The sequence below is a fragment of the Strongylocentrotus purpuratus genome, unplaced genomic scaffold (assembly GCF_000002235.5).
Source record: "Strongylocentrotus purpuratus isolate Spur 01 unplaced genomic scaffold, Spur_5.0 spur5_scaffold_21, whole genome shotgun sequence".
NCBI classification, from domain to species: Eukaryota; Metazoa; Echinodermata; class Echinoidea; order Camarodonta; family Strongylocentrotidae; genus Strongylocentrotus; species Strongylocentrotus purpuratus.
In genome coordinates, this window is record NW_022145607.1 from 41,542,359 (window position 1) to 41,566,131 (window position 23,773).

The 23,773-nt window shown below is 39.9% G+C and overlaps 1 protein-coding gene across 1 annotated transcript; it reads right to left on the bottom strand.

The window, feature by feature from the left end:
- Positions 1-130: 130 nt before the first annotated feature.
- LOC115918019 (5-methyltetrahydropteroyltriglutamate--homocysteine methyltransferase-like) lies at positions 131-19,546 on the bottom strand. Its single transcript, XM_030994834.1, has 10 exons — positions 19,378-19,546; positions 11,565-11,743; positions 10,212-10,329; positions 9,330-9,427; positions 5,024-5,073; positions 4,526-4,592; positions 3,469-3,552; positions 1,912-2,066; positions 1,164-1,245; positions 131-540 (listed from the first exon to the last, which is right to left on the bottom strand). Exons 2-10 carry the CDS (start codon positions 11,695-11,697, stop codon positions 272-274), a joined length of 1,056 nt encoding a protein of 351 aa, XP_030850694.1. The 5' UTR covers positions 11,698-11,743; positions 19,378-19,546; the 3' UTR covers positions 131-271.
- Between the last annotated feature and the right edge of the window lie 4,227 nt (positions 19,547-23,773).

The following is a 23,773-nucleotide window of genomic DNA, read 5'->3' on the forward strand; positions in this document are numbered from 1 at the left end:
TCAGTGTGTTTAATAGCAAATTTTAAAAAATGGGGCGACCAGTTTTGACAAATGTTATAAATCCCGAGGATATCTTTGTTCCTCTTTTGTTTTGTACAGTAATTACATATTATTATCATATTATGTTTGGAAATCACTTGAGAATTAGTTTTATCTCCAGTGTTCCTATGATACCTTGCATTAGATTTGGTGTTATTATATGACCTAAAATGAATCATAACTTCGACCTAACCAAGAACTTATCATTGCACTATGGTAACACGTATAAACTCTACGGCAAAGACTGGGCTGCCTCCACCATGTTGGCAAGCTTTGCTCGGAGAATGTCCTTGGGTAGGAAACCCAGACCGCAGTCCGGTGCCACGATAAGATGATCAGCGGCCGGTAGATGCTTCAGGACATCCCGTAGTCGTGATCGTATCTCTTCCACGGTCTCGACACGACTTCGGGCGACGGCTACGGAACCGAGGATGACCTTGGTCTTCTTAAAGTGATCGAATAGGGATAGGTCGTTCCGGCGATGTGCGTCTTCAAGAGAAACTGTTAAATTGTAGTAAAATGTATTTTAAAAAAATGTTTTTAGCTTGAAGAGCTATGTATGTCTTAAGTTTTGCTCAGATATAACAAGGTAAACCCCTCCCACCCACCCGTCCAAAGTTCGAAGAAGAAGAAAAACCGCCGCGGGTTTTTAACTTGTAAAATGAATGATAACTGCACTCAACAAAAGTCCTACGCATGTTCACGGAGCTCTATGGTATGCAATTCTAAAATATCCTGAAATATCTCTGTCTATGCCAAAACGACACCAAAGCGATCTGTTCTAGGCCATTCTGGGAAACGCCGTCATTCTTCGTTCAATAGGTTGTCTATATTGCGACGGTCTTGTCGGTGTGATGGTTTATAAATGGGCTTACGTGCGGCGACGAAATAATAATACGAAATTATATGGAAATATCACGTTTCTTTTTGCGGAGAGCCTCTACACTGATAAGAACATCGATTCCATTGTCATCATTGCACTAAAAAAAAACTTTAAAAAACATGTTTAACATTAAACATGCTGCACATAACAAAGATAACCATTCACGTGAACTAAGAATAAAGTAGGAATGATCACGATTTTTCTATATTTCTTTGAAATGATTAAACTTTTGGAAACTTACTCTCGTCGAATCCTGCCTGGTCTAATTTATCTGCGACCACAAAGTAGGCATCTTTGTCGGCTTTAGGGTAATCAGTTTGATCCTATGAAGGAAACAAAACAAAAAATTAACAATCCAATACCAATGTTATCCCAAAAAATAATTGGACATACAACAGATTTGTACAGTTGATTGTAAATTGATTTTACATGATGTTACAGGGCCCTGGGACCCATTTCACAAAGCCTTCTTTCAATGACAACTGCCAAAAATCAGTGACAAATCTACTGATAATCAATCAGAAGCAAGGATTTCAGTAGCTTATAACAACGACTGTCATTCGTCACTGATGACAAGTTTTGTGAAACGGTCCCAGGATACACCTTTTACGCAAGATTCCCTAGTAGATTTAACATTGGGAGCACCCCCCCCCCCCCCCACAGCCCGATGGGAGAAACGTCATCTAAGCAAAACACTATTAAAGGGTTCACACGGAACAATCATTTGAGTATTCAAAGTTTCAGAAGACAAGCCGGGAAAAAAAAATCATTTTACCTACATGTTAGCGTAACATCGAAGTTAATTATTCAGTCCGCAAATTATGTTGTGAGGACCCCGCTGCCAAGTATGCTTTTGTTTATAACTTCGACAATAACCTTCAAACTTCGTATCCCCGAGTGCGTCCACACGGTCCTTATCTACGACCTAAGTTGAAAACCATGACCTAAACTTAAATTGATTGGGCTGTCGTGTGAACCAATCGACTCACCAGATAAAGTGGATAGCCACAGCAAAGATGGACGGTTTTGGTGACGTCTGTGCCGACACCGTCAAAGCATTGTGACGCATGGTCGATGCCGTAGTCGAGCGCGACGTCGGGGTCTCGAACCATGACCGGCTCGTCCAACTGGATATGACGGCATCCTGAGGAGGAAGGAACGGAGAGAGAGAGAGAGACGGTGAGAGAGAGAAAGAGGGAGATATAGAGAGGGGGAGAGAGAGAGAGAGAGAGAGAGAGAGTGGAGAGAGGGATGCATATGGAAAGAAGGAATTGATTGATTGAACATGATCGCAACTATTTTTGAAAAATCCTCGCCAGGAAAATTTCAATAATTTTAATAATGTCTAATACAAATCCTCTTCGGGTCTCGTAACAGCGCATCATTAGGGACTTTTAGATTTGCGTGGACTGATACGTGTGACGTCCATTTAAGGCAGTGCATTAAAAGGACGTCGATCGTAGCAATCCACGTTGTCGTTGTGCAAATCTAAACGTCCCTAATGTCATGTTCGCACAGTCGATATTCAGTAGGTGACGCACAAGGCTATTTAAATTGTTTTAGGTATTTTTCGAAAGCAGTTTCGATCGTGTTCAATGAACGTTTCACAAATTGATAACATCATCAACGAGAACAAGATAGAAGGGAGGAATGAGCAAAGAGAAAGAGAGAGGGAGGGCATACAAGAAATTGATTCATTGATCGTTTGATTCACTGATTTATTCATTGATTCATTTAAATTCACATTTAACAACTTCTCATTCCCAAGCTGTTAGGCTCGGCCCCTATTTAATATCAAATAGCACTAACCATCATGAAAATGGGTCTTTTATTATATTATTCAACATATTTAAGATAAACTCCAGGGCCCCGTCTTACAAAGAGTTGATATCAATCGTAACTTATTTGCGATTGATATCAATCGTAACTATGTACATAAGAGATAGGAGACTGCAAACTTGCGATTGATTGGAGAACTTACGATTGATTTGGATCGATCGTAACTCTTTGTAAGATGGGGCCCAGGTCTGGTAAACAAAAATATTAAAACAAATTCTCACAGAATCAAACGAAACTTACACTGAATGTTCAAGATTACAAATAAATGAAATGTGCCAAACAATTTTGGAAGAAAATGTATACTGGCCGAGTATACTGAGCATAGAAAGACAAGGAAATCAAGGTAGTACTAGCCCCGACACCCTGTGTGTTGTCCCATATATAGCTTTCTGTGTACAGTGCTTGTTACTTTACCAAGACTCGGTCCAATTTATTATGATTTTGATGACTCCAGAACCTTGCAGTACACACCAATACTTGCATGCTACATGATCAACTGTTTCTGATCCATTCTACACCTTTTCTTTCACAATGCAATCGCATTACCAGAACTCACCTTTATCTTTAAGTCGAATAAGATTCATGAAAGACTGCTTGTAAACTTCTTCAATTAACTGTCTTAATCGCCACCCACCAGGCCGGGCCCTACCCCCCCCCCCCCCTCCCTAAAAAACAAAACCCCAACATAATCGCCAAATTATTCTTACCTGCTTTTACTAAATGTTTTATGTGTGCATTGACAACCTTGACCAAGTCAGAGCTGAGCTCTTTCACGTCGTCGTAGAAAACATCTGGAATAAAGAAAGATCATCCAATTAATTTGATAATAAAATATGTTCGGCATTTATACAAACGATTGCTGCGTTTGCAACAACCATGACAAACAAATAGAGTGACCCAATATATTTGATACACTTAATTTAACCATTGAAACTACGGTAATAATAAACAATAGAAATTCATGGAGGGCAATGTCTTCCTCTGAGATAATTGTCAGACTTGAGCCACTCCCTCTTCTGCCAGAAGGGAGCACTCATTTTCCAAACGTTCAAAAATCCGAAACACGAAGTTCTCAAACCATAGGGGTTCATAATTTCGAAAATGAATTAATAGGGATACTAATTCCGGACATTTCGAAGTTTCTCTAGAGATAATTAGGCCTATTATTCATGTTCGTGTTATATTGGTTAAATATCTTGATGATTATGATAAAGATAATGATTATTATTATCATTTAATAGTAGTAGTAGTAGTAGTAGTAGTAGTAGTAGTATTTTGGTTGTTTATATTGTTAATAGTGTTGTTTATAAACGTTATTACCGTCTCTATTAATATTAATATAAATTATAAGTTCAACTACCTTTGGAATAGCCTGAATTCAATAACAAAGATGTGTATATTGTAGTTTAAATAAATTTTGACTCGGCTTACTCGATCTTTGAACACACAATATTCATAGTTCCTTCCAACAACGACAGCAATAAATTAGAAATGATACATATTATTAATATAAGGCCTTTTATATTTTATAATTATAATTCATTCTCAGCGACTATACAGAAAATAGCTTATTTTCCTCCGTCAGGCAACCTTTGATAAAAACGTTACCGGTAGACATGTTACCGGAAGTAGACATGTTACCGGAAGTAGACATGTTACCGGAAGTAGACATGTTATCGGAAGTAGACATGTTACCGGAAGTAGACATGTTATCGGAAGTAGACATGTTATCGGAAGTAGACATGTTACCGGAAGTAGACTTACTGGCTGTTGACCCGATAATAGTCATGGGACCGGGAACGGTGACCTTGACCGGCTTGTCACAATTGTTCTGCCAACAAAAGGAAAAGAAATTGTGTTTGCGAAGGAGAGGGGGGGGGGGGGGGAGAAAGAGAGAGATAGAGGGAGAACTCAGATGCATAAGCAATGCAAGCAAGGCATTGTGTATCATGAAATAAATAATTATTGGCAGAGTGAAATCAATATTTTTTGAGTAAAAACAGGCTATTTTCTTGTTTGTTTGGTAATTTTTCATTCACACTCGCTCATCTTGAAAGAATGGATAAACATATAATTGTTGCCAATTCGAGGATGAAAATCCTATTCAATTTACACATTTACAATAACCTGAACTTCTATGGCAAAGTGATATTGGGCTCTTTTGATTATCCTTTTTTTTTTTCTTTCTCAAAGTAAAGTTTATAATAGCATTTCCCCCAGTGCTTATTTGATTGATTCACTTTTTTGTTCTTCACGATTTACCTGAGCTGATCGCCATTCCTCAGCTATCCAGTCCATTTCATCAGGTATCCCTAAAGAGAAAACGAGAGAATGGGGGATATTTGCACATCAATTTAACGAGCATATTCCATGGAAATCTATTTATCTGTTTTATTTATTTATTTCTGATATTTATACAGGCTGGCACATATCACCGAATTGGTGGTATTCTATGAGGCCCTGTTCGGTAAGAATAAAACAAATAACAGCAGCAAAAACAAAATAGATAAATACACAAGCATATAAACAGGTAAAATAATTACAAGTTAATTGGTATCCTCATGAAATCATGATTATTCAAGAATTATCCTTGATCATTTACAAGAAATATGTGAATAGAATTTTCGATTGAAATAGAAAATACATTAACAAATGAAAATATAGTAAAGAATAGATGATAACCACGTATTTATGCATAGGTGTGTTACTTATATGTTTCCTTTATTTCACCAACGGCGCATATCAGTTGGCTATCAATGTCCATCATCGTTTTCAATGGTTTAAAATCAGAATTTATGTTCTTCTTTTTCGTTAATTTGAATGTATTATGTAATCGTTTGAACAAATTGTTTATTCTCTTTAATAGGAAAATTAATGTATTCAATCGTGTAGTCAAACCACACTAATATCAAGATACAAATTTGCGCCGTAAAAACATAAACAAGAAGGTAGACCAGCAGCGCAGTGTGAACGGTTTTCCTGTTTTCAAAAGATTCTTCATGTTTTCTTTTCGACTTTATACCCGGTTACACCAACGATACCGATCGACACCAGACCGACAAAAGGCCGAGCGCCGAGCGAAATATTAAACTACCCTTAACGGCTAAAACATTGGTCGGAAGGGAATCGATTTGGTAGTGTAACTTGGGTCTGTGGTAGCTTGAAGGGGTACGGGGGGGGGGGGGGGGGGGACAATAGTACACGGCAGAATGACTACCAGCTTGTGCCTCATCCACATTGATAGGAGAAGAAGTAAAGAGAGAGCTGGGAGAGAAAACTGCAAATGACAAGAAAAGTAAACGTCTGGACCATTCTTGCACCCTCTCCCAATCAGTATAGCTTTGTAAATTTTCGGAGTAAGAGTAGGAACGGTGCCCCCCCCCCCCATTAATCGGCAGTCCTACGCTACGCTAATGACTGAGGTACTACAAGACTCCGGTTGCATTGTGCAGAGGTTCAAAGGTTCGGTTTATATGCCCTGATTGTTGAACTCGTGATCAATCTGAGTAAAATTTGTTTGGCCCTAATCAGATAAATGTCTGGAGTTAAAGAGCAATCCATCCTTTGTAATAAGCTCGTTTGTATGAAAGTTATAACAAAAGTGCCTTCTCCCTTGGGGCATTAGTCAACATATATCATGGTAAGTTTATCATTATAGGCGGTCCTCCAAAGAGAATAGGCTTTCTGAGTCATACGTTTTTGACAAATTGATATTTTCCCCTACATGTTGTGTGTTGGAACAGTTGGGAAAGTTGTCCGCTACTACATCACATAGACATTAATGATTCAGCCAATTTAAAGATTCCATACTTTTAGTGATTGACTTTCAGAAAGTTATAACTTTCTCATTTGTCCGATTTCGTTCAAACTTTCAAGTCTACTGCTCTGATTTTCTGCAGGCTCTCTTCAAGAGTAGTTTTCCCTTTAAAATATGAACTTTGGTCATGGAGTTACATACTGCCTGGACGCCACTGGCAAATATTGTTTATGCCGGTGTTTATGTAGCTAGTGGAGGCCTGCTATAGGAATTGATGTATACTGTGGCTGTCACTGAGGTTTTGACTCCCCCCCCCCCCCCCCCCCCCCCACTCCGGGGTCGGAATTACCGCATGCGTGTTACCAAAATGTACGGTAAAGGGGTACTTTTCACGCACCAAAGTCCGGCTCGCACATACACAAAATTGACTTTACAAACCGGACTTAGGGGGTGTTTTCAAAAGAAGGGAACACGCATATGCGTACCCTAAATAACACTGAGTGTGGTGGTGGGGGGGGGGGGGGCATATGGAAACGTTGTATCATCCGCTCAATCTGACTTGCGTGCATAGAACAAATAAGCATTTTTCCATGAAAAGTGAAGTTTTCTAAAATGTGCGTTTCTTTCCAGCTTTGGGGCGCCCGGAAGTCACTCGGGTAACATTTCATAAAGTATAATATAAAAAGACCATATGCAAATTTTCTGTACTTTTGTCGGAAAAATACATTTATCCAGCACAATGTCGTCTCTTTTTGCGTTGGAGAAGAGCAAATAGCGAGTTTCAATCACACTTTGGCCGATCTCGCAAGCTCTCACTCGTTTCACTGTGGTCAAGAGACTTTGGGGCAAGCGGTTAATGAAATACTAATCGTTAGCTTTCTTCTGGTATCAAACTTATTTTGATTGATTGTATAATTTTGTCGGAATAAAGGAAACAAAAATGCTCGACCAACAACTCATCAGCGTCTGAATTGACCTTTTGACCTTGAATTCCCTGATGCAAGCGCACTAATGACGTGATCTTTGCTAAATCGGTGTCTTTTATCGTAAAATGCGACACTTTCACAATGTTTATACATCTTTTTTTAATTATTAGTAAGATATAACATATTTTTTCTGATATCACTGAAGTTTTGGGTTTCATTTAATGAGTAATTTTAAAATAAGAGCCATTTTATTGTTTTAATTTACTGGATCGTACAATTAAAGTTGCAGGGTAGAAAGATGCATTTTCCAACCGCGCCAAATTTAATTTACGTTCCGACATTATGTTAAATGGGTTTGTGTTGTTAAGAATCCACTGCTTTCTGCTCCAACAAACGTCCACATGCGGGGTCGTTTATCAACTAAATTATTCAAATTTATGGATGCTTCCTAGCTTCCCAGGTGTTTGTGTTGCTGTTGAAGCATTTCATTCATCTGCTATCATTCTTTGTACTCCAATTGCCAGAACGCAAATTTCATTTTGGTTTTATAGTTTCATCGGAGTCGTTTATCATATATATGTATTCAATTTATGAATGCTTCCTCCCCAGGTGTTTGTGGTGTTTATGCATTTCATTCACCTTTTATTATTCTTTGTACTCCAATTGTTAGAATACAAAATGCATTTTGGTTATACAGTTTCATGCAATAAGTAAGTCAATAAACGAGTATGTTCTGCACAATAAAAACAATGTGTGTCCCTATTGTACAATGTAATGTGTCCCCTCATTTTGTAATAGTTAATTTACCCATTCACATAATGGAACTACCTGCCCGATGAAGCCATTGGCCTGTGACCCCTGAGCACTCAACACCGTGTGGGAGTCAGTTCGTGCTCATATTCTTTTATGAGACAAATACAAGCAAACGTTTCCATATGGGGGGCGGGGGTTTTAAAACTACCAAATTAGAAAGTTACTTAGTCTTCCTGAAACTGACATGTACTAAAATGGCTTACACGTGTGGCATGAGCTTTGGTCTCAGCCTTTATCTGTTAATTTATTTTCATGAGTCGAATATGAGAGCAGCTATAGCTGAAGAGCAATCCTTCTCAGGGGACATTTCTTTTGTGATATTCTCTTAAAAATAACATAAAAAGCGCAAGGAAGCTCTGCAAAAAGCATTTTCACCTTAATTAAACCGAACTTTAACATTATCTTTAACTTCCAAAGACTACGGTGAATGTGCAAACGAAGTATAAATATTATACGAATGACAATACAAGATCTGCAAATGAACGGAAATTCTGCACAAATTATGTTTTACCTTAACCTGGACTTTAACCTTATCTTTCACTTCCAAGGACAATGGTGACTGTGCGAAAGAGATATTGTATATCAGTAAAATATAAGATTTGGAATTATGTTGGGGTAACACTTATCATTTTCTTTCCGTTCCGTTTCAAAACACAATGAATGCAAAAACCTTCCTCTGTTTTGTGGCGTGAAATCAGAACAATAATAAATTGCTTGCATGGACTTTAACCTTAGCTTTAACTTCCAATGACAATGGTGACTGTGCGAAAGGGATAATGTATATCAGTACAATATTAACCATGCTTGCATTGGGTTTATTGCATTCATTTTCTACATGTGCTTTGTTTTAAATTATTCATAATTGGACAAAAATAGGGGGGAAATCTTAAAGTGTTTTAAATTAATCAATTCATTTTCAATTGAAAAATAATAGTTATTCATTTTTTAAATCATTGTCATTATTATCTTTTTTTTTTCTTGGGGGGGGGGGGGCTTGAGAGCTCCCCGAGCCCCCTCTAGAACCGTTACTGCTTGAGAATGTTAGCTTACTTACTTAACTTAATTTACTTACTCATCTTTCCTCGGATAGTAGGTACCTCGGAGACCCAAGCCCCGTTCCGACATGATTTTCTCGTTAAGTTCTCGAAGTCAAAGCCTTCTAAATGCCGACTACATAAGATGGTAGAGAAAGAGGTAGAGGAAAAGAGAGAGAGAGATGGAAAAGAAATGAGGGGGGTGGGCGGTGGAGGACAATAGTGAAAGAAAGGTAGATTAATAACACGACAGACTGAAAACAGAATGACAGAACAAAAACTTCAAAAGATATTATAAAAGATTGGAAGAATCACATTCAGTAGTTGTATTTAAACGACCGACTGAGGTATGAACAATATAAAATCCATCTCATTTGAGTTGGAGGTGTGCCGGTGTGGTATATTGTTTCTTTCACTTGACTCTAAATCCTAGGGTTGAGGGTTCAAATCTCAGCCTGGCACTCCTGTCTTTGGCAGGATGTTAAATCTACATCTGCCACTCTCAACCCAGGTGTAAATAGGTTCCTAGCATTACCTGGGGTTATAATAATTTCAGGGCCCGTAGGAGGAGCAGTATTTATGCTGATGTGGCTGCCTAGGGTAGGTACATAAGGCCTTTAAAAAGTTGTTGTATTTGCCCTTTAGGTGTTAAAACATGGGTCGGTCGGTCGTAATTTTTTTTAAATACTTTTTTTATATACTTTATACTCCCTCTTTGGGCTGATATTTCTCAGTTTTGAATGCTTTAATACATTTTTTTCTTCTTAAAAACGGTACAAGAAAAAACAAAAAAAAGCCGACCGTAGATTTCAAGATTTTGGGGTCGGTCGCAAAAGGCAATAAAGCATCTTTTTTAAAGGCCGAATACCAACTTATAGTATTATTATCATCATTATAATATTGATCTCGTTTGATCTTACCAGAGATGATTGATATAATTGCCGCGTCGAATCTCGCCGTCAGTCACGACATCGATACCCAATGATGTTTGTTCTTTCAACGTTTCTTTGACGGCCTTGTCGACCAGCGCTTCGTAGTCTAGATATGATGAAAAAGATGTACAGGCATTACTTATAATGAACTCCATTGTGCATCAGATGACGCCCTTGCATGACTCTCTTAACCTGATCTTATACCCTAAGCTTCAAAACATCATACGAAAGTAGAAGACTATAATATAATGGAACTTCTGCAGTAATATTGATATTTTAGAAAAACCTTTACAAATAAAATAAAACAATTTGTAATTAAACATGCTTTTTCTGTCTACTCATTTAAGGTCTATCCGTTTTCTTTTGCGGTCAGCTTGTTTTGTTTTATGCTCTGCCTCTTTTTCCCTTTTCATCCATTATGATTATATTCAGTACCTTCTATCTTAATTTAAACGTCTCCTGCCTCTTTTTTATAGTACGACGGGAAATTGCACTTACCTCACTGTACTATTTCTTTCACATTGCTGAATGTATTCTCAATATCAACATTCATGTCATTTTATTCTTACCATTTCCACTCATTCTAACTGATGTTTTTTGTCTTGTTAATTTACAGACTTTTATTTTTTATTTATTGTACAGAATTGTATTTTCCGTGGCAACTACAACCCTAACAAATCTCCAACTGTCAAACATAATATAACCGCACATTGTTATACTACTAAATTGTATTTACAAGCTACGCAAGAAATTTGTAAATTCTGTCCCCTGGACTAGCCCAACCATCCGGACAACTATCCCTGGTGAATACGGACACAAAATATATATGACCAGACATCCTAGGAAACCCCTGGAATATTACTCCTTTGAATATTTACCAAGATCAGCAGTCGGATAAAAGTAATCTGATCAACCAGATCTAATCCAATTGATAGATAACCATTTAGGATAGTTATTTCTTTTTAGGATTTTCTCTCAATTAATTGTCTTAGGATGTTGTTTTCCAAGTGGCTATTGTCCTGTGTGGTTAGCCCAGGCGCGGATCCAGGATTTGTTTAGGAGGGGGGTAGTGAGCACTTTTTTTTTTGGGGGGGGGGGGGTCCCCCCCCCCCTTGAACGCCAGGGAGGGCCATCTCCAAAAAAAAGGTAAAATTAACGTGTTTTTACACCGGGGGGCCGGGCCACCCGGTGCCCCCCCCCCTGGATTCGCCACTGGGTTGGCCAGTGTTATATCACAGGCTGGGGGTGATTCCAAAGGAAAGGTTGTCCAGGTCGCATTGCACCGAGGGAGGTAACATCGGACGGATGGTTGTCCAGTGGAACAAACCGTTCTTTTCGTACCTTCTGGTGCTACACCCTTCACAAATTTGTTGAAATCTGCCGGATTATAATCTGCTTGGTTGGTGAACCAGTCTGGGATATTGCAGCAGGCAGATTTGGGGTAACTACCAATTACTGTTGTCCTCAGAGGCATGCTGAAGGTTACTTTACACTTTGGGTGATTTAGCCGTCAACCTATACTGTAAGATTTTTGAGAAATAAGTATGAATGAAAGCCTCCGTGAAGTCAAACAGCCTTATAGTCGAGGACTTATAAAACCGACTGGTCAACTAAACCAAGAGCAACCAGACGGACAAATTAGCTCTCGATCGTACCACGCTCGGTCTCATGGACTTTAAAATTGCGAAAATTTCAGCAGGGTAGTTTTAAGAAGGTCCACGAGACTGAGAGCCACCCCATTCCCCTCCCAAAGAAGATGTCTTGTTCAAGAAACATCCAGTCTCGTAAAATATTCGGTTAAACTTACGGTCTCGTAGACCTTCTGCAACGAGAGTACAGACCATTCCAACTTGACCAACCCATACTGGTACCACGGCTTCCTTGCAATATTGTCCTTGGGGTGTGGTTATCCAAGTGGTCATTGTGGTAGCAGTAGAGGTGGTCATTGGACCTGTGTGGTGATCTATGAATGATTGTTCTGCATAGGTTGATGCACCTGCGGATGTCTTAGCTCATGGGGGGGGGGGGGGGGGGGGGGTAGTCGTCCCGACTCCGATCTGTAATTTGCCCTACATTCTGGAGATGTACCCTTCGCGAACTTTTTTTAATCTGACGGCTCTAGCTGTCTTGTCGGTACTTCAGGTCGGGACTTTGCAGTACGGTGGTTTCCGGTTACTCCCGATCAAGGTTGTCCTTAAAGCATGGACCTATTACGGATGGACATTCATCGTTTCCTTAACGAATTCATTGTGATTGCCTGCGTCAATGTCGTCTCAATAACATTCCGTACACGTTTCTTCACTTTGGTCTCATGATGGTCGCCGGCAAAGAGCCGGGACAGAATCAAGATAGTGGTTTTACACATGTTAATCTACATGCGCAGAAGATAATTACTCGCCTAAATCATGGAAAATCGATGTGCAGTTCTGGCTTATAATCGGAAATTGTTGTTCCGTGTACTGTATTTTATTTTGAAAAACATGTTGATATAACCAGATAGCGCCAGATAGAGGTTATATTTCGATTGGTTGTGATTTAAAATCACGTTTCCCTCTATTTCCTCATAATATTCCAGAGTTACAAAGCGCAGGGCTTATAAAGATTATGGCCTTCTACCTGTTTGATAAGGTCATGGGTGTGTGCGAAAGTTTGCGAATCTGTAATAATACATTTCATATCACCAAAATCGTCTGCTTTTCAACTTTGCTGCTCCCCATTGGGGATGCTTTCACACCCTTACAGAGCACACCATCCAAACAAAACCCAAGAGAGAGAAACTGCTCCTTTGTCAATGACCGAAAATGCTTACGCAGTCGCTATTGTTAAAACAGCTGAATGTTCTCATTAAGATGCACATAATCAGAGGGCGGCGACTATCATTGGATCAAAGAAAGAATCACGTTGAATGTCCATCCGTAATAGGTCCATGCTTAAAGGCATGGCGGAGGTCAGTCAATGCTTGCGTTGCTATAACTGGTAAACCTCCTGCAACGTTTTGGGGAAATAAGTTTGAAAGCCTACACGAATAAGGAAACAAACAAGCAAACAAATAAACAAACAAACAACCAAACAAACAACCAAACAAACAAAAAATGTATGGGGTATGGATGAATTCTTACCTTCTTGATTAAAGTTTGCTGAAGAACTGTCTGTGGTCAGTGGGAATGTACTTCGGGTTATCGAAAAATGATGGGATTTTGAAATAGTCTGGTTTCGGGTAAGCACCGATGACAGAGGTAAATAGTGGCATGACTAGTGATGGAAGTGAAACTGGACAAAGAAAAATGGTGCAATCGAAATATGAGCATGCGTAGGTGTACACGAGAAAGAAGACGGTTGAGGAATAAAGTAGAGGGGGACGAGCGAAAACTCCACAAGATTAAGAAACCAGAACGAAACGTTTGATATGAGATTGGTACCCTGCACGATTGCATATTTTGGTCACCCCCTTTGAGACCAGGCGCGTATACAGGTATTTTTATGTGTGTAAACTCCCCCCCCCCCCCATCACCCCTCTAACCCCCCCCCCCCCCCCCCCCTTTGGATTTTTTTTTTTTTTTTTTTTTTTTAACATGATAGGATCTTAACAGCTAGGGCACATTGTGAAATTGACATGGGGGGCTAGCCTAATACAGGCTCTGTATTAAATAAAGAGATCACAAAAGTATAATTTCACAACTAATGGCTGACCTTAAAAGGTGACCTTACCCCCCCCCCCCCCCAACGGAGCCAAATGTCAAATTTTCAAATTTCGAGACCCCCCAAAAAAAGTGTCCTCTTACCCCCCCCCCCCCCCCCCCCCCCCCCCCCCCCCCCCTGTATACGCGCCTGGTCTCAAAGGGGCTAGCAGTACAGTATAAAGTGCGTATAAAAAAGTGTACCCAATCTTGGTAGCTCCTAATTAAAATTCATAACCAATATGACATTGCAATATATTTCATGATTAAGACTAATAACACCCTTGTCATAATTCTTCTGTCACGGGTGACTGAGCACCAGAGTCTTTAAGAGTGTTCCAAGTTTGGGCTGATGGAACGAATGTGGGTCAGGCTACTAATGCATACGTGTGCTTATTAGGTCTTAAATCTTTTTAAAAGTTAAATTTTGCCTCGTTCTTTATTGCTTTATTGTATAGAAAAAATGATGCAATGTAACTATGCTTTCGCAGAAGCTTGTTTTAATTCATAGGATAACCTTTAATTATTTCGAACAGCCTCCTATCTCCTCGTCTCATTATATCTTTCTTTCTCTGCTCACTTGAGTTTTCTCTGCTCACTTGGCCGCTGTACCATTTCACACGCGCAATGAGCATAAGGTTAATAAACCAATTGCACAAAAGAACATTATGATGATAAGTATCAAAGAAATTGAATGTAGACTTTCATTTAAAAAAAAGATAACATCCCAAATAAATGTTATCCAATTTGTATCACTCAATGAGAAGGGTTACCTTAAACAAGGGATGCGAACGAATTCAAGATTGTAATCGTCATAACAAAGAAAAACAAATCATAAATTCTGCTTATAATAAGCATTTCTTTGGGTTTGAGTTGATATTTATATACCTTTTCCTTTAAAGTGCCTAAAATCCATGTAAATAAGTGAGCAATTATTTTTGGAATGAGATAACACAAACATTAAGGCTTTGGATCCACATTCATTGCTTCAGCCCAAACTTGGTTAAAGAGGATTTTGACCATACTTTTTGAAAAGCATCCTGCTCAGTGATCCGGAGAAGCACAATAATGAAAATGGTATATAATTAGACAGGGTTTTATAGTGACCCTTTACCATGAAATATGATTCAAGGTCACGTAGGTCATATATTTTGAATTAGAAGCTACCAAAGTTGGGTAATCCTTTTTGTTGTAGGCAGTGGCGGATCCATGCAGGGAGGGGGCCCGGGAAAAAAGGGGTAAAAACACGTGAATTTTACCTTTATTTGAAGACTGGCCCACTCCCCTGGTGCTCAAGAGGGGGGGGGGGGGGGTGCGATCTTTAATATTTTGAGGGGCAAAATTATTCACCGGCTAGCTGTTTCGCCGCTAAGTATTTTCTCACGAATTGGGCCCCCTCCCCTGCCGCCGGCTGGATCCGCCCCTGGTTGTAGGCACTGTACAATTGGTAATTGAGAATGCCCTTAAAGGTACTATGTCCCATTTGCAGGCCAAAAAAAAAATGAAAAGATTAAATTCCAACGGCATTTGAAAGATAATACTAATTTAGAGCTTCCCTAAAAAAAAAAAGGGGGGGGGGGCTTGAAAATGTCCTTAAGTGGGAAAATAACGACTATTAGTTGTCAAATCGACTTATTAAGCTATAGAGCCAGTAAGTAATAGTCTGATTTTCAGACCATTGTACCGAATGTTCGTACGGTTTATGCTGCGCAAAGATTCATCAGTTTAATTTTGGCCATTAGAATAAGTGGGTTATTGATGTAGACAAATGCTCATGTACCCTTTACAGTTCATTTTATGTATATTATTACCAAAGAAGAAAAAGGCCAGTCAGTCACTCAATAGTGCATGTCTGACAGTGAAGTCTAGCAAGTAAACGGGTTTCCTTGCATAATTTGCATATTGGGACACTGCTAACGTTTATATGCCGTCGATCTACCCGTTAGAAAAGACTTCAAACCCCCCCCCCCCCCCCTCAGTGTTATTTAGGGTACGCGTATGCATGTCCCCTCCTTTTTGAAAACACCGGTGTGTAAAGTCAATACGGGCCAGATGTTTGTGTACTACGTGCCGGACTTTGGTGCGAGAAAAGTACACCTTTACCGACATTTTGGGAACACGCACGCAGTCCCTCCGACTTCAACCATGAAAGAAGTTTTCACAAATACCAAAGAATTCCAACTTTACAAGGAGACGTAATTGGTGAGGGACCATATCGAATGCCTTCATATTGTCCATATATTACATGGCATATATTGTGCCACCCCTGTACAACACTTGTGTCCAATTATCGAGTAGGTCTCTAGCATATAAATTTATATTAAATTTATCAGCACGACCAGCAACAAAGCCGTGCTGATGCATGGAAATTAAATTATTACTCATTTATAAGGTGATCACACCATTTTGTTTTTGTTTGGTGCAGATTCTTCTAAAAGCACCAAATTTGGCCCAGAGGTAGATTAAACCATACTTTTACGATTTCTGTCGGACGCCAGTATGATAAAAGTTTATATATTTATGGGGTTTTCGGGGTCAGAGAATCTGATTATTATGTTCTTTCATCGATTTGAGGTCTCCTCGGGTCATACTGGTAATATTGGTCAAATCCAAAATAGCCGCTATCTGAGTTACAGGTCAAGTGTAGTTACGAAAGGAAATGGGCTAGTATGATAAAAGTTTATTTCGAAACTACACATGACCTGTAACTATCAGATGGCGGCCATTTTGAATTTGACCAATATGACCAGTATGGCAGCCCCAAGGAGACCTCGAATCGATGAAAGAACATCATAACCAGATTCTCTGACCCCAGAAACCCTACAACGTATTAGTTCAATCAAGCTCTATAACTGGTCTTCTACAAGAACATAATAACTAAAATCCAGTATAGAGGGTATTTATATACGCCCATCAATCAGCACCAGTTTTTTGAAGGGGGGGGGGGGGTTAAAATTTAAAAATCGCGCCGAAAATTTCGCAACGACTCAGCCAGCCGCTGAAAAAGCGGGGGGGGGGGGGGTTAAGAGCACATTTAAACAAATTTTTTTTCCCCCGAAAATTTGAAAATTTGGCCGATCGTTATTTCGTTCCGTTTGGGGGGGGGGGGGGAGGCGTAAGGTCACCTGTTTTGGGTCACCCATTACCACAATTTTTTTTCTTTAAAAAAAAATGAGTTCGACCCCCCCCCCCCCCCCCCCCCCCCCCCCCCCCCCCCTCCCTTCTGCGTACGCGCCTGATCAGCGCTGCCATCAATATGTCCACAATCCGCAACTAAACTGCCCTGTACACAAGGGTGTCGATTTGTATCCTCGGTTGGGGGGGGGGGGGTGATAGTTGCCAAAATATTTTCGGCAATGGATCAAAGCAACCAAGAGGTAGAGGCGTGTGGCAGGTTGCACCCCCTCCCTTCCAAGTTTTTAACTTTTTCAAGTCACCCTCAATAAACATAACATTTTAGAGAATATGGGACCCATGTGGGTCCCACATGCGCTTGCTACCTAGGTTTTTATCCTCTCAAGCATATAGGCAGGATTTTATTTCAGGGGGGCGGTAGTGAGCACCTCCTAGGGGGTTGGTGCAGGGAGGGGAGTCCCCCCCCCCCCCCCCTCCCGCGCGAAGCGCGGAAGCTCTGACGTTTCATTAAATTATTCAAGAAAGAAGACGATTCGTTGTACCATTCTCGACTCTTAATCCTTGTCTGAATTCAGTTTCCCCCTCCCGCGCGAGGCGCGGAAGCTCTGACGTTTCGTTAGATTATTAGAGAAAGAAGACGATTCTTTGTAACATTTTCGACTACTAATGTTTGCTGAATTTAGTTCCCCTCTTTCCGCGCGAAGCGCGGAAGCTTTGATGTTTCATTAAATTATTAGAAAAAAAAGACGATTCGTTGTATCATTCTCGACTCTTAATCCTTGTCTGAATTCAGTTCCTCCCCCCCCCCCTTCCCGCGCGAAGCGCGGAAGCTCTGACGTTTCATCAAATTATTCTAGAAAGAAGACGATTCGTTGTACCATTCTCGACTCGTAATCCTTGTCTGAATTCAGTTCCCCCCTCCCGCGCGAGGCGCGGAAGCTCTGACATTTCATTAAATTATTAAAGAAAGAAGACGATTCGTTGTACCGTTCTCGACTCTAAATCCTTTTTCTTCCTACGTCCTCTTTCTTTCTTCTTTCTCTCTCTTTTTTTGGGGGAGGAGGGGGCGACCACCCCACCACCCCCTGGCTACGCGCCTGTACCCCCTCTGTCTCTCATTATCTCTCTCTCCCACTCTCTTCTTCTTTTTTTGCACTTTTGCGCTTCGCGCTTAACATTTACTAAACTCGCTGCTTTTTAACGCTGCGGCTTTGCATTTGGCGCACTGCATTTATATGATGCTGTTGATTGAATAAATTGAATAAATTCATCAATTCCTGATGAAGCCGTATGAACGGAATTCAATTCATTCTTGTTTCATATACGGTCGTCTCATTTACTTCGTTTTCTATTTTATATGTATGTATTATGAAAATGAGATAGCAAATGGGAATATTTATGGTCATCTTGCGAGTAATAACCATTAACTACTCTCATCGGGCTCTCATCATTATTATTATTATTTTTTTTTTGATGGTGAATTATTGGGGGGATGATTGTACAGGCCATCCCCCCCACCTGAAATATTGGGGGGATATATATATCCCCCATCCCCCCCCCCCCCCCCGGATCGACACCCATGCCTGTACATAATAATTTACATATACTTTTAGAATGCTAAACGAAGGTATGTGAACACTGGTCGATAAGTCTAATCATCTTTTGACAAAAATCAATATTGCGTTCTTTAATTAGCCTACGGTGAAGTTTTTGGTGGATTTGTGACGCAAGGTATATGACAATGCGAGCAGTATAACTCTATAATTCAATCCTGAATCAATAGTAAAGTCATAATATACGTAAGAAATTCACAATCCATTATATTCATTCATTTTTATTTATGAGGCCTCGACATGCATGTGGACTACACATAATTTCTTGAATCAATTGAAGTAAAGATGATCAGTTTGTTTTGATAATATTATCTATTCAACTTTGACAATTTCAGTGATTCATAAAATCGTGTAAGACATTCTCTGCATATGTTTCGTATGTTTGTAGTGCATTTGTTATGATCAAATGAATGAATGAATAAACTTTAGATTAATACTTATAATAATAACAATAATAATAATAATAATAATAATAATAATAATAATAATAATAATATAATAACAATATTTATAAAGCGCAACATATCTATCTCTAGAGATGCTCAAGTCGCATACAAATGATTTAAATTAATATTCAACATATTCAACATAAATTTAACAATATGCATATCGAGCATCAGGTGAGTTTTAAGCCCAGTTTTGACAATAATAATAGGCCCACATTGTAATAATAATTATAATAATATGACAACGACAAGATCAGCAACAAAAACAACAACAGCATCTTACTTGCTTTTCGTTGGATACAAGTAGATCGGCTTGGCTTTGCATGCACTGTGTGTGTACTGAACGAGCTTTATTCAGTCTGTTGTTCAGGTAAACCTGTACTGAATGAATGAAACATTGTTTGTCTCTTGCGGTTCCGTACTGTCGCATATTGGTTTGATCGTGCCTGCATGGCGGACCATAGAGGTCGATCTATTTATAGATCTCTGCGGCCTTGGCCTGGGATGTTTCATAAAGCTGTGCGTAAATTTATACATGACTTTACGAATGACTAGAAAAAAGTTAAATGGGATTCTCAAATCATTTTAATTGCAGAAGCTAAAGTTGAAATATGAAATATGCAGATGCATAGATTAACCTTATCATTATTAACAAAACATTTCAATAAAAAGAGTATTTTTGGCTACAATTTATTTGAGATAATGGGAAATACCAAGGGCGACGATTTCTTTTCATGACCGGGGGGGGGGGGGGGGGGGGGCGACGAAAAGCGAGAGACCAGTGGCGTAATGTGCAAAAACGTTATGGGAGAGGGGAGGGGGGCAGAAGAAAAAGAATCTGCATCACCACCACTGTTATTATGTTACTTGCATGCCCCGCGGAACGTTTTTCATATATGGGGAGGCTAAAGTAATGATCCGGTAGCGCGTATAGCGAGTGGGGCGTAAATTTGCGTGTGGTCCACGGGCAAAGCCCGCGGGGGGGGGGGGGGGGTCAAGGGCTGGAGCCCCCGGAAGCTCATGGGTTTTATGCATTTACATTACTGTCAGATGAGCATATATTAATACCTCAAAAATGACACTGGTAGGTCACTAATTGGCGTGGGGTCCAGGGGGCGGAGCCGGTCACCATTCTTTCTTTCCTACTTTCTTTTCTATTTCTCTTCAACATACTTTTTCAAAAAAAAGTAAGGGGACCATGGGGGGGGGGGGGGGGACTGGAGCCCCACGAGCCCTGCCGATCTGCGGGCCCTGACATGTAGCCTTTTAAATAATTAAATGTTTTGCCTGACTGTAAATTTGGGGTTTTGTCATTTTCCATAAACGCATAAAAAAGTATAATTTACAAAAAAAAGTGAGAAAAACGTTTGAATTTTATGGGGGGCAAGCCCAAAGTCCCCCCTCCCCAGCATCAGCACGCCAGTGTGAGAGACGAGGGAACATAGCGAAGGAGAGGGGCGACGGTGACTATGTTGTAGTGATTCCTTATACTGAATGGAGCAAGCGGAGTATTCATTTTTGTAGCACTGATCTATTTCGACTCTTAATCTGTGCTTACGCGACACCAACGTAATACAGATTTTCTACAATATTTACTTGTACAATTTGGAGAATATTATACGATGGCGGTTTGCGACCGAGCGAGAAGATTTTTGCATTTGTATTAGTCTGAACGCTGCACTCTTGGGCAGTGGCGGATCCAGGGGGGGGGGGGGGGGTGCAAATTGAATTTTTTTTGAGGATCAAAAAAAAAAAAAATGTGCTCACTACCCCCTAATATATACACCCTGAGAAAATATGTAGCGCCCGAATAAGCCTGCCGGCGAAAGAGCGGGGGGGGGGGGGGGGGAGGAGCACTTATTTGTTCTTCTTCGAAATTCGTGAGCAAATATTTAGCGCCGAATCAACACCCACCCCCCCCCCCCCTACCTTGCGCCAGGGGAAGGGGCCCTTATTGTTTTTTTATTTAAAAAAAACAACAAAAAAACAAAAAAACTGTATTTTGCCACTGCTCTCTCTCTCTCTCTCTCTCTCTCTCTCTCTCTCTCTATCTCGGTTGTTTTTAATTCTTTTTTTTTCTATCTCGTGATTCTCAGTTTGAGCGTGCAAAGGATTCTTCTGATTCCATCACAATTAATCCTAGCCACAGGTTTCTCATCCCTACATTAAAAGAGCACTTGTAAAGTTGAACGCGAGTCATTTCTTATGATTTGCAAGCTATTAAGATAGGGTACTTAGATCGAATATAGCCCGTCGTATATGCCAATGGAGAGAAGGGAAAGGGAGGCGATCACAATATTTTATTAACAAATTGTAACTAAACGACGAAAACGAGAGCAGTGGGGCAGAACACACCCATCCCTCTTAGAGATCAATGCCCCGCCCCCTCAAACAAACAAAAATGTGTTTTTATAAGAGATGGCGCTATATCCATAATGTAAAACGGCACGTCAACCGATCTCAGCTTCGGGTCTATTTTCTCTGTTGCAGACCCACACTAAAACAAAATTTCTGTTTGGCTATCCACAGTGCATGTATACAATCATAGACGCAAAAGGCATGTGCCCTATCTCACATGTACTCCGAAAGAGAAAGAGAGAGAGAGAGAGAGAGAGAGAGAGAGGAAGAGGAGAGAGAGAGAAAGAAAGAAAGAAGAAAGAGAAGGATATAGAGTGCGATTGAGGATTAAGAGAGAGAGAGAGAGAGAGAGAGAGGGAGGGGGGGGGGGGAGGGAAGAGAGATGGGGTAGAGAAAGGAAATTATTGCACCCGCACCTCCATCTTCATCCAAAACCATTTTCTAGCATGGAGGCGTCGACCCCACTTCGGGGTTTATAGGGAGGGGGGGGGGGAGGGGTGGTCAATGCATGGAAGTCAACTGAAACTCCACAACGAATTGCTGAGACTACAGCAATCCTCCATAATTTAGGGTAATAGTTGTAAAGGGATATTTTAGTGCCGACATTCAAACATATTTGGACGAATTAACTATACCCTCTACCCCAACCCCGATATAATATAATAATAATAATAATAATAATGATAATAATACTAATAATGATAATAATAATAATGATAATAATAATTAATAATGACGATGGAGATGATGATGATGATGATAACTAAAATAATGATAAAAGCTAGGGCCTAATGCTAAAAATGATGATGATAATAATGATATAATAAAGACAATAATAATAATGAGAATAACAATAATGATAATAATAACTTTGTTCACTCAGAGAAGCCTCGTTCCTCCTGTGGTTATTACCTCAGCAATTACACTTATTTACGCATGGGTGAAGAGCAGCAAATACGGAGTAATGTCTTGTCAATGAATGTGAGTCGGGTTAGGATTCGAACTACCAGCCCTTGGATTGAGAGTCAGATCAATGAACCACTATACCACGACACCTCCATGCATGCACTTGTCCCTCCTAGCATGGCGCATGTTCCTAAAAGATTTACATTTACTAAGTGGCTGAGTAAACCGAACTTGTGAACACATCGACGTGAGCTCCTGCATGACAGGCTATACTCAACCAGTATATTTCATTGCAAGTTTTTGAACAAAATTATCCAGATACAAGTAGGCCTATAATCACACGATCACATATACCCTCGTTAAATCAGCTCGACCCCTGGCAATTTCAGTACCTTATTGCATATCCCATAATTATAGAAATCATGGTCGGATGACATATCACTGTCAAAAAAACCATGGGAAGCAAAATAATCTTGAATGTTGAATCTTGAATCATGTTTTCGAAATATTAGCAAAATTAATTTCAAAAGGTGGTGGACAAGGCTCTTGAAATTGTGTTATGTTGATTTTTTTCGAAAGCCTGTACGACCGTGGCAATTTGCCTTCCATACCGTGCCAGGAGAGTTATATAGGCCCTATAAATATATTTTGTGCATGGAGTAACAACAAACAACTTTTCTAACAAAACAAGTTTTGCATAAATACATTGCCCCGGCATCATTTTAAAGGGAAATCCTGCCCAAATAGACAACTACTCTAAAAGAAAGCAGGAAAATCAGAGAAGCAATCTGACCAAATCATATCAAAGTTATGAATTCGTGAAAGTTGTAATCACTATAGGTATGGCCACTTCAAATTGGCTGAAGCGGTAATGTCAATGTGATGTAGTGCCGGACTACTTCCCCCATCTATTCCAACATAAAAAATGACTAAAATTCTAATTTTTCAAACTATAGGGCCTACGTCCATTATTGGTCCGATTCATTTAAAACTTTAGCCATTCTCTTTCTGTTATTTATCTGCTTTCATACAAATCCATCAATACCAGGGTTGGATTGGGTTGGGTTGGGTGCCGCCAACCCTGAACCAATAACTGTGATAACCTTTACCGAGGTATACCCAAAAGGACCACGCCCACTTTTAGGCTTCTTCTTTTCTTCCCCCCCCCCCCCTATTTTCTAAATTGCGAAACAGACTTTCACTGGATGCCCTGAAAGCTAAACAACTAAAACAATAAACAACATTTGAATAGCATCTTTATAATTAGGAATGAAAAGATAGAGTAAGGCCTACTATACTTACAAAATCGGAATTGCACTCGGAAGAAAGAGATTGTACTTTTGTTCCTCTGGTTGCGGATCATTGGGTTTTGTGTGTGTGTGTTATTACGAAGCGAAAATGACGTCATCGTAAAC

Coding starts and splice junctions, on each gene's coding strand:
- LOC115918019 (XM_030994834.1), bottom strand. CDS start 11,697: ATGCCTCTGAGGACAACAGTAATTGGTAGTTACCCCAAATCTGCCTGC. Junction 4,593..5,023: donor AGGAATGGCGATCAGCTCAG/GTAAATCGTGAA, acceptor TTTTGTTGGCAG/AACAATTGTGACAAGCCGGT. Junction 541..1,163: donor CCAGGCAGGATTCGACGAGA/GTAAGTTTCCAA, acceptor ACAATTTAACAG/TTTCTCTTGAAGACGCACAT.